The sequence below is a fragment of the Triticum dicoccoides genome, chromosome 5B, assembly GCF_002162155.2.
Source record: "Triticum dicoccoides isolate Atlit2015 ecotype Zavitan chromosome 5B, WEW_v2.0, whole genome shotgun sequence".
NCBI lineage: Eukaryota > Viridiplantae > Streptophyta > Magnoliopsida > Poales > Poaceae > Triticum > Triticum dicoccoides.
Genome location: NC_041389.1, coordinates 622,561,777 through 622,572,879, shown reverse-complemented (window position 1 = coordinate 622,572,879; position 11,103 = coordinate 622,561,777). Strand labels below are relative to the sequence as shown.

Sequence of the window (11,103 nt, the reverse complement as noted above, 5' to 3'; positions counted from 1 at the left end):
ACATGTTTGTTAAATATAGACTGCTATTATATACTCTTTTAATTGCTGCAAGATGCTTGGAGCTGCTTGAAGATGCTAGTCTTCGATAGGCTAGGCTTTCCCCTTCTCTTCTGGCATTATGCAGTTCAGTCCATAGATACTACCCATTTCATTGATACCGATGCATATGTAGTGTAGATCCTTGCTTGCGAGTGCTTTGGATGAGTACTCACGGTTGCTTTGCTCCCCTTTTTTCCACCTCTTTCCATTCTTCTCGGATGCTGCAACCAGATGGTGGAGCCCAGGATCCAGACGCCACTTTCAACGACGACTGCTACTACACTGATGGTGCCTACTACAACGTGGAGGTCGCCGATGACCAGAAGTAGTTAGGAGGCTCCCAGGCAGAAGGCCTTTCCTTTTCGATCGATGTTGCTTTTGTGCCAGCCTTCTTAAGGCAAACTTGTTTAACTCATGTCTGTACTCAGATAATGTTGCTTCCGCTGACTCATTTGGTTTCGAGCTTATGTATTCGAGCCCTCGAGGCCCCTGGTTTGTAATACAAAGCTTGTATTATTTTAATTTGTGTCTAGAGTTGTGTTGTGATATTTTCCCGTGAGTCCCTGATCTTGATCGTACACATTTGCGTGTATGATTAGTGTACGATTGAATCGGGGGCGTCACATGGTTATGAAGGAGTAGAACAAGTAGTAGTCCTTGTCATCACACAGGTTGCCCAAACCCACCCACATTTTTGCTGGCTCCTTCCACTCGAACCATAGTCATCTCAATCTTAGTACCCTCTAGAATTTCTTCATGTTAAGCACACCGAGGCGCCCATATTTTAGTGGTCTACACATCGTGTCCCAGTTAACCTTGCACTTGGCACCAGTTGTCTTGTCCGTTCCCGCCCATAGGAAGGCCTTCTGGAGCTTGGTGATTTTCTGTAGGGTGGGCGGACATTGCGGAAGGAAAAACCTAACATCAAGTTTATACTCCCTAAGTGACTTAGAACTGATGTTGTATTCAATTTCCGTGAATTAGTTAAACACCAAGGTAGACTATTAAGCCCTATCATATGATAGTTATGCCCAACCCAGGCAAAGCTGCTAGTTGTTCAGTTTGGTATGAGAATAGTAACAGCAATTTTGCAATCCCTTCACGGAGAGAACAATACTACAATAGGACGGTTAACATGATTATGACGAATTGATGCCTGACTTTGTTGAACAATATGTTGGTAAGAATATCATTGGCAAGTACTAGAAACGTCCATGAACCATGAGAATATCAGGACAAGCGAACTTCACAATAAAAAGGTCTCACTAGGTGAGCACATAAAGCGTTTCGACTTCTAGTCCAAAGGCCATGTTCTTTTGTTTAAGGCATATTAACTGCTTTGAACAATGTCTTTTGATTACTAAGAGAAATTGACACCGATAGAAGAATACCGACCTTAGTACTCAGCCACTATCTCCAAAATTACAGAACATCGTTGCTTACATCTAGGATCATGTCAGAAACACTCTATGGTACCTTTTTACAAGTTGTATTAATCATCCTTTGTGTCCCATTAGTTAAATTTCAAACAATTAAATCTGGTGTGCTAAGAATTTCAAATACACACCGATGCATCTATGGTTTAGGTAGGACAACATCATCTTTTCAGTTCGAAATAAGCACATCATGTTCAGGGGGTATATGTTGTGGAGAATGCAGAAAGCGAGTTATACGCCTAACTGCAAATATTTATGAACTTCATTGTTCAGATTCATGCTTTAATAATCAACAAGTTGAAGCAATGTACATTGATGGTGCAAAGTGTTTCTGACATGATCGATACAGGTGTTTGCAAAGCATTATACACCAGATTATGTAGGTGTTTACAACAACTTATAGTCAAAAGCTAAAACTAAGCTCAAATTAAAATGTCCTCACAATTATTATTATTTTTGGTTGCTTCTGGAAAATCTGCAAATCTCTCCATGCAGTTTTGAAGTGGCGACCAATGGGGTGCAGTATACTTAACTCAATAACAGTATGGGGCCAGTAAAACAAGAAATTACAGAAGCATAGAAGATGATGAGGTAAAACAATGGCAGAGTTCAATTGCAGGTAAAACAATATTCCTGCAATGTAGACGCCATCAACTGTTCCGAAACACCAAAACAAGTCCATAAACCTGAAATGATCTTCAGTTTAAGGCATATTAACTGTCATGCAGAATATCTTTTGGTTGCTAAGAGAAATCGATGCGCATAGAAGAATATTGACCTTAATACTCAGCCGATGTCTCCAAATTTACAAAATATCACTCCTTGACATTCAGGGTCATGTTAGGAATAAAATATTACTCCTTTTTACGAGTCATACTAAATTTAAAGTAAGTGCAGCATGTTCAGGGGGTTAACGTTGTGGAGAACATAAAAAATGACTTGTACACCTTGTGCGATGGCGTGAAGCGTTGTACCTCAACTCGAGGGGACGCCGTACGTGTTTATAGGCAGGGGCGCACCTCCCTGATAGCGCATATAGTTGAGATTGTTTACAGGAGATTACAACTTGGAGAGGAAGCTAGGTAGAGATAAGATCACAATGCATTGAGATAAACTCTAGCTAACAACCGAACCCAAACTACCTATAGGATATGGTGCGGGACTCCCCCTGAACCTTGTCACGTACATATGTGTGATGTTTAACACACCTAACTGCAAGCGTCTATGAACTTTGATTGTTCAGCTTCAAGCTTTGCTAATCAACAAGCTGAAGCAATGTAAACTAGTGGTCCATTCGTGAATTTAGGGGGGGGGGGGGTGCAGAAGCCAAGCATCGCACCATACATTAACAAAAAAGTAAATCATTATAAACCTGATTATATAGGTGTTTGCAAGAACTTATAGTCAAAAGCTCAAACTAACAAGTCCTCACAAAAAAAATATTTGTTGCTTGTGGAAAATCTGCATTTTTCTCCATGCAGTTTGAAGTGGCAACCAAAGAGGTACAATAAAACTGAACCTAGTAACAGTATGGAAACAGTAAAACAAGAGATTACCATAACATATATAGAAAATGATGAGGTAACAAATGGTCGAGTTTGAACCTCCAATGTAGAAGCCATCAATTGTTACGGAACACCGAAACAAGCCCATAACTTAGTACTCCTTCCGATCCATATTACTTGTTGCTGGTTTAGTACAAAGTTAGTAAGCATATTGGGCTTACCTAAGGAAGCCCATATTTGACCGGAAGGAGTACATAACTTTGTAATAAGCATACACAATCGATCACCTAAGGAAGCAACTGCAGAGCTTCCAAGAATTCACCGTTAGGCAGCGGTTCTGCCAAGGTTGCTGTGGCGGTGGCCTTCCCACCCGCCCGATAGGAAAATTAGGGGCGGTCGCATCCACGGACTCGGTGAAGAGCCGAGTTGAGTTGGGAAAATCGGGCCGGCGGGAGGTGCCCATATGTTTCACTTATAGCGAGATGTTGGGAACCTTCGCGTCAAGGCGAGCGCCAGATGGGCCGGACTAGCTCACGGGGGGCTACCTCATTTTTTTTCTATTTTCACATTTTTTGTTTTTGTTTTTCTTGTTTTGTTGTTTACTTCCAAATATTCTAAATAAATGTAGTACGAAAAACACTTTACATAAAAACATTTGAAAAAATGTTAACCAAGCATTTAAAAAATGTCAAATGTGCATAGAGAAAATGTTTGTCATGTATGCCAAAAAATGGAATGTGTATGAAATTTTTTGATCATGTATTTTAAAAAAATTAATCAATCATTTTGGAAAAAAAAGTTAAACAAGTATTTGAAAAATCTCGATCAAGCATTTGAAAAATGTTAAATGTGTATAGAGAAAATGTTGACCATGTGTTCAAAAAATGTTAATCGAGCACTTGGAAAATGGTAAATGTGTATAGAAAAAAATGTTGACCATGTATTATTATTTTTAATCATCTATTATAAAAATTCTAATAACTCATTTGAAAAATAATTATAAAAAAGTTGACATGTATAAGAAAAACATTAAAATTGTATTTAAAACATGTTAAACTTGTATTTGAAAATATTCTTGACATATACGAAAAATGTTGAATGAAAACTAAAAGAAACAAAGGAAAATAAAATACAATGAAAAAGGAACAATAGAAACCAAGAAAAAAAAATCAAAGCCAAGTGCAAAAGGAATGGAAAATAGTGAATACTGATAAAGAAAGAAAGAAAATAGAAGAAAATGTTGAAAAGTAAGTAAGAAACAAAATACCAAAAAAGAAGGAAAATTGGAGCGAAAAGAAAAACTAAGGAAAACCATAAAGAAACAAAGAAAACACAAGAAAAAAATGAAGTATAATAACGAATCAAAGGGACCAAACGAAAACCGAAAAAGAAATAATAAAACCAAACAAAAGACTAAAGAAAAACACAAAAAGGAAAAATCCCCAAAAAACCGAATCGACATACCAATGAACGAACGAACGAGTAACACGCTATTGGGCCGGCCCGTACGCGTGCGTGCTGCAGGGAAGTTTCATGCGAGACGGATGCTAGTCTCGCTTATAAGCGAGGCATAGCATTCGCGGCCGGCGGGCACCCCTCGCCCGGCGGCTTGACCTACGCTGGGGTCGCAAAGGGCCCTGCCATGGCGTGAACCTTGAAGAGGACCTCCTTGGACGAGTCTGAGTTTCTGCGGTCCTCACAGCTGCATGAGTCCTTAGGCGGCTGATCAAGAAGCCCGCCGCCGGCGAGGTCTGCGGTTTAGGGCTTCGCCATGGCCTGGAGTCGGCGGCCGGCTCTCGCCAAATCAGAATGGAGCTTCGATGGGAAAAAAGTAGGCTAGAGAACATGGGCCTCGAAATGTACTGGGCTTACCTGGCCGTTGATGGGCCTCGAAAAGTTAGGCTGTACGTGCACGGCGAGCCCATGCCCGTGCACAGGTCCAGAGTTTTTCCAAAGGAAAAAAGAACATTCTGGTTCGGACACCCGTCGTATACTCGTATCCCCCTCCGCCCCCGCCCCGGCCAATCTCCCAACCGACACGCGAAGCAGAGCCAGCAGCCCCGCCAGACTCTCCCTCCGGCGATCTACTTCCCCGGCGACGGCCGCCGCGTCTCCAGCTGCCGCGCTCTCTACCCACCGTACGCCACTTCTTCCCCTCCCCTCCCCTCTACTCCTGGCCCACGCGTCTCGTGCCGGCCTCTGATCTAGCACGTCCAGATCCGTCCGACAGATCTGGCGGGATCGCGTCGCCTCGTCCCCTCCGGAACCCTGGGGTTCGATCTACCGGTTGCTCCTAGGATGGTTCGTTGCTTGGCTGGCGACGAAGCCGGGTGGGTGGATCGGGCTCGCGCCCAATTACGGGGGATCACGACGTTTCTTATCCCAATCGTAGTGGTTTAATCGCACGCTCTGGTTTAGCAGTTTGCTGGCAGTGACTCGAATCGATGCTCGAGGAGAAATTGTGCCTGCTGCTGAACTTGGTTGGGCGGGCAAGCTAGCTATCCTCGAGCTACTACGTGGGCTGGTGGATTGTAGTCTCCTTTTACCTCCCTTCTGCTTGGTTGAGTGATAGGAGGTGTTGGGTATTATTTGTATTGTTGTTGTGATGTAGATTTATGCAGGACAGTTGTACTGAGTTACCATGTTGAAAATAGATCGGCACGTGGAGCTGTGTGTTGAACAGATTGGCAGTCTGCCAGTTGTGCATTTATGCATGGGGATTGTGGATCATTTGCACAGTTCATCATATGATAGGTCCATGTCATCGGCCGTATCTAATGCTTTGGGTGCTCAGAGCAGGAGTGGGTTTATGCATGGTTCTTTCTCTCTGTATGGCTCTTATGTAATGGTGTTGCGCCTTCAGTTTTTAAATTCATGTTAATGTTACTAATGAATATGTGTTGTACGTGAACTGAGTAATTTAGCTTGGTAATGTTCCGTCTGCACCTTCTAAAATTATGTAACTAATGAAATATGTGTTGTCAACTAAGTAATTCAGCATGCGTTGGATTTTCTTAGGGATACACAAATGGATTGCATTTGTCAGTTTTGTTAGTTATATGAATATGTCTGGCATTCTGTTGCAAGCTTTGTAGAATTTAAACCAAAGGATATTTGAATTTCTTGTATATGCATTATGACCAATGCCATTTTTAGTTGTCATTAAATACTTGTTAGTCAAGTTAGAAGCACCTTGCTAGTGATTTGCTTGTGTGAATTTGAACAATGAACAAGTTGTTCCATTAGGATTGCTACTGTAAAATGACATGGATTACTTGATTGTTGGTCACACTTTTGTTTATTAATTTACTAGAAATTTTGGTATGTGCTGTGCTAAATGTATCAAATCAAAAGTTGAAGCTGGACTACGACTGAAGCACTCATTCGCTGCTTTGCCTTGCAGGTGCCTTTATTGGCTATCAACTATATAGTTTGTAGTGGTTTCTGGTGTTCTTCGCAAAATGGTGAAGCTGACAATGATAGCGCGCGTCACTGATGGCCTTCCGCTGGCAGAAGGGCTGGATGACGGGCGGGATCAGAAGGATTCTGATTTCTACAAGCAGCAAGCTAAACTTCTTTTCAAGAACTTGTCAAAGGGGCAACATGAAGCCTCACGGATGTCAATTGAGACCGGATCATACTTTTTCCAGTATCCTTTTCAATTCGGGGAAGATGCTTGATCCTAGGTATTATATTTAAACATGCAATGACATTATATTATATATTCAGATACATAGATACTCTGCATCTGCATGCTTTCGCTAGCCAGTATCTGTATTGTTTTGTTGACAGAGAAGTCAACATTTTTTGACTAATCATGGAGTACATTTAAACAAGCAGAGACACCTACTACCTCCGTACGGGTATATTGGGCCTAAAGACCAAATCTCCCGGACCAAGGCACCTCATAAGAAGTTTTCAGCTTTAAATCTGGCCAGTTAACTTGCTAGGAAGATTAATCGCATTGCCAATCCGCTAGCCTGCATGCATGCAGCCACAGCTCACCACCGCATGCGTGGCCCATGCCCAATCAGGATGCAGCCTCTCCAATTAATTCTATCGACAGATACGTAGGGAATAGCAACAGGCCTTAGGAAACCGGACAGCGCTTCGTTGCTCTACGGCCTTAAAATCCCGGACGGAGGTAGTATATGGTACCCGGTCTTGATATTTCTGGTATACTAGTCATACTGTTCTTGCTATTTGTGTGCAAGGTCATCTACCTTTGCTAGTTTTTTTTATTAGAGGCTTCTCTGATATTATATATATATATATATATATATATATATATATATATTTTAGCATGTGTTGATTTTTTTACATTTGTTGTGGTATGTACTTGTTCCACCTTAATTCAGATATGCAGTTACATCATTGAAGGTCGAGTATGCTATCTAACAATGTGCGACCGTTCTTATCCAAAGAAACTTGCATTCCAGTACTTGGAAGATCTGAAAAATGAATTCGAGAGAGTCAATGGAAGTCAAATTGAAACTGCTGCAAGGCCTTACGCTTTCATCAAGTTCGGTATGATTTTTAAATCTCTACTTCACTTGCAAGCATCATTTTCATTCACCCTCTCAAAGTTCTCACTCACCCTCTCAGTCTCAAGTTCTACTGGTTCATAACCTATGTTTCTTTCTATTTAGATACATACATACAGAAGACTAAGAAACTGTATTTGGATACCAGAACCCAGAGGAACATTGCGAAATTGAACGATGAGCTCTATGAGGTGCATCAAATCATGACTCGCAATGTTCAAGAAGTTCTTGGTGTCGGTGAAAAGCTAGATCGTAAGTCTGGAAATCTCTCTTGCTTGTACGGCTTCATTTACTCTCCCTGCCATGAGAAATGGGTAGATGTTTGTATCATGGATTAATTACATCAAATTTATCATCTACTCCCTCCGTCCTATAATATAAGAGCGTTTTTGACACTACACTAGTGTTGAAAACGCTCTTATATTATTGGACGGAGGGAGTAGGAGTTATCCTTCCAATAGGCGTTAATTTACTACTTGTCTTATACTATTATTTCCTTAGCTTTACTTCTGGTGCACTCTGTATTTTTTTGCGTTTTACAAGATGCTTCGCATATCCTTTTCACCTCATTCCTGTGCATTGGAAGGTTTGAAATTGGCAAGTAAATATTTACTATTCCGTGTTTCTATTTTTGCAGAGGTTAGTGAAATGTCAAGTAGGTTGACATCTGACACGAGAATCTATGCTGATAAAGCCAAGGATCTTAATCGCCAGGTAATCTATGTGCTGAATGAATATGCTGTTTTGAATATACATTTGTTAGTTCAAAACTAAAAATGTATTTGAGCATTTTCTCCATCGTAGTCAGGAATGTCATTTTTTTTTTCATTTTTTGTTGAATACCTTGACATAATTATAAATTTCATTAGCTTGAGTTTTGCCCTTGAAGCATCTCAAAGAAATGTATGTTCCATGGATGAAAAATACTTTCTAATTTTTGTTTGACTAAAGTAAGTTTATATGCTTCCGACACATCTGTTGTTATTAGGTTGATAATTCACAGGCATACACTGTGGTTAGCAAAATGGCGTTTGTCGATTCTTACTACCTAGGTAAATCTGATAAATTTTTAGAAGGCAAGCATTTGCAGTTGCAGTGCCTGTGAAGACTTTGTGTGCTTGATGGAAGTCTTAATGATTACTCCCTCCTTTTCGAATTAATAATATGTTCTAACTTTTCCTGAATCAGATGTATATAGATGTGTTCTAGTGTGTTTGTTCACTCATTTCAGGCTGTATGTATAGTCTATATTGAAATATCCAAAACATCTTATAATTGGGAATGGAGGTGATACTTTATTAGCTTAGTTATCCACATTTGTATATAGTCCCCAATTTACATCACGATCTGCGTATTTCTAAAAGAATTTGCATCATGTATTATGTGTAGTGTTTTGACTTTTATGTGAACTGTGCTGCTTATTGGTTTCAGGCCTTCATTCGGAAGTATGCTCCTGTTGCCATTGTGATTGGGGTTGTAATAATACTGTTCTGGGCCAAGAACAAGATATGGTGATTCCACTAAACAAGGAAGGCCGGCCTGTGTTATAACACTGGAGAAAGAAATTCTGGATCAAGCGATGCTTCAATGACTTGTATCCCGTATCTGCCCGTTCAAGCGAGTAATTTGAAGCTACCTTTACACCTCCTTACAAGCAGCTATTCAAGTGAACGAATTCGTTGGTTGTAGTATAGACCATATGGCGGACTTGATTTTGTGAACCCTGGGAACCGTACATACAAGAGCTCTGTAGAGTCGAGTTTTCGATATCGGGATCGATTTATATTTTGTTGTGTCAACTCATGTAAGAATTCAGGCTGATGAAACTATACAGTACTCCGTCGCTCCCGCCCTTGACTGCACAATATGCCATGTTCGACAGCATTCTTTCTTGTGTGCAACGATGAAAGTCATCTTAGCATGATCTTCTCTATACCTTTGGGTATGAGAAGATTATTGAGCCCGGCCTGCGACGGCAGTGGCAGGGAAAGCTATTACGCCAGTCATTGGTGAGAGTTGCGTCCGATGAGCCGGATTCTTTCCTTGCAATCGCAGGCAACTCGTCTAAAAGCAATGCAGGCATCACGGCCAGCTGCTTTCAGCGTGACCAAATGAACGACATAGCAGGGTTTCGTGACGGTAGCATATACTCGTATGTTTGATACGACAGGAGCTGAAGATTTTGGCACATGTATGCTCCAGTCACTGAAGACATGATTATTACTAGTACTGTATTACAGAGTGAGTCCCTGCCGGGTGCTAACTTCCGATTCATTTCAGTCACTGTATGCGATGCGAATGACATGAAGCCTTTTTCTGATTGATTGATGTTCCATGGGACATTCGTCCCGCCCGTATATTGCAGAGACTAGCTACCAGGCTACTACTCCTACTAGCTAGCTTCCTCCGATGCGAAAAAACAAGAAGAAAGGGGAATGAAATCAGTAGCTGTGTAGGCCAGCAGTCTGCCGATCCGATCGGGTCTTCGGAGCAGGACGTCACGTCACCCGGCCGCGACTCCCTGCAGACGAATCAAGAGGAGAGGACGATGTCAGATAAGTACTGTTTACGCTTCGATCAATCGGCTTGATCACGACGAGGGCTTAATCGAGGAGAGGGCCAGGCCTACCTAGGAGGTGGGATCGGATTCGGCGGGGAGCTGCTGCTGCTGCTGCGGCGGCGGCGGGTCCTGGCGGTCCTGGAGGAGCGCGCGGGTCTCGTGGATCCGGGAGCGGGTGGCGGCCACCACCCGCTTGAGCCGGCGCCGCTTGCCGTAGTTCTCCTCCAGGCGGCGCTGCAGCTCGGCGGCGCGCGCCCGGGCCCGCTCCAGCTCCGCCAGCGCCTCGGCCAGCCGCGCCCGCGCCGCCGCCAGCCGCGCGTCCGCCGCGGCCTCCCTCCGCCGCAGCTCCGCCGCCAGCGCCCACGGCGGCCGGGTCGCGTGCCCGGGGCGCCGCCCCTCGCACATCCTACGACTCCTCCGCGTCGTCGGTCGCCTCGCGGGGAAGGAGAAGAAGCCCAAGTGGGGGCAAAGAAGTGGGCTTTGGTTGGGGTGGGTGCGGGGAAGCGAAGGGTGGACGCCCCCCCCCCCTCTTTTCACTTGCGGGCTTGGCGTGCTTTGCCTGACAGCGACGACGCACGGACACCAAATCCTTCCCCATTATCGACGGGATTCTTTCCGTTTCCTGCAAGCGAAGGGTGGAATAGGTCCTTTTATTTTAGAAGACCCTGATAACTTTATTAAAAGGCGACAGCCATTGCGGGTACAATGGTTATGATCAAATATTCAAAAAAGTAGACGAAGTAACTGTTCTAAAACTAAAAATTGCAATGAAATCTTTCGGATACGTCTTCTACGTGGTAACAACTTTTTGATAGATGAAATTCTACCAAGGCTTCAACTAAGATACTGCAATTAGACTGGAGTGGCGACGTTACCGCTCGTACATTTGCATGAACCTGACTACCGATAGAGATTTCAGGTGAGCTCCTTGGCTTGCCCATCTAAGGCGTTTTTTGATTCATAGGATAGGAATAGGAAAATCATAGGAAGTGATATGACATGCATCTCAATTCCTATAG

General features: G+C 42.9%; 2 protein-coding genes across 2 annotated transcripts; one reads left to right on the top strand and one right to left on the bottom strand.

The window, feature by feature from the left end:
* The first annotated feature begins 4,979 nt into the window (after window positions 1-4,979).
* LOC119312133 (25.3 kDa vesicle transport protein) lies at window positions 4,980-9,408 on the top strand. The gene is made up of 6 exons (XM_037587868.1): window positions 4,980-5,118; window positions 6,384-6,629; window positions 7,347-7,507; window positions 7,630-7,776; window positions 8,162-8,238; window positions 8,956-9,408. The coding sequence occupies exons 2-6, from the start codon at window positions 6,442-6,444 to the stop codon at window positions 9,037-9,039; spliced, it is 657 nt and encodes a 218-aa protein (XP_037443765.1). The 5' UTR covers window positions 4,980-5,118; window positions 6,384-6,441; the 3' UTR covers window positions 9,040-9,408.
* Window positions 9,409-9,690: 282 nt separating this feature from the next.
* Window positions 9,691-10,620, bottom strand: LOC119306366. Its single transcript, XM_037582604.1, has 2 exons — window positions 10,154-10,620; window positions 9,691-10,045 (listed from the first exon to the last, which is right to left on the bottom strand). Exon 1 carries the CDS (start codon window positions 10,487-10,489, stop codon window positions 10,154-10,156), a length of 336 nt encoding a protein of 111 aa, XP_037438501.1. The 5' UTR covers window positions 10,490-10,620; the 3' UTR covers window positions 9,691-10,045.
* Between the last annotated feature and the right edge of the window lie 483 nt (window positions 10,621-11,103).

Coding starts and splice junctions, on each gene's coding strand:
- LOC119312133 (XM_037587868.1), top strand. CDS start 6,442: ATGGTGAAGCTGACAATGATAGCGCGCGTCACTGATGGCCTTCCGCTG. Junction 6,630..7,346: donor ACCGGATCATACTTTTTCCA/GTATCCTTTTCA, acceptor TCAGATATGCAG/TTACATCATTGAAGGTCGAG. Junction 7,508..7,629: donor TTACGCTTTCATCAAGTTCG/GTATGATTTTTA, acceptor CTTTCTATTTAG/ATACATACATACAGAAGACT.
- LOC119306366 (XM_037582604.1), bottom strand. CDS start 10,489: ATGTGCGAGGGGCGGCGCCCCGGGCACGCGACCCGGCCGCCGTGGGCG.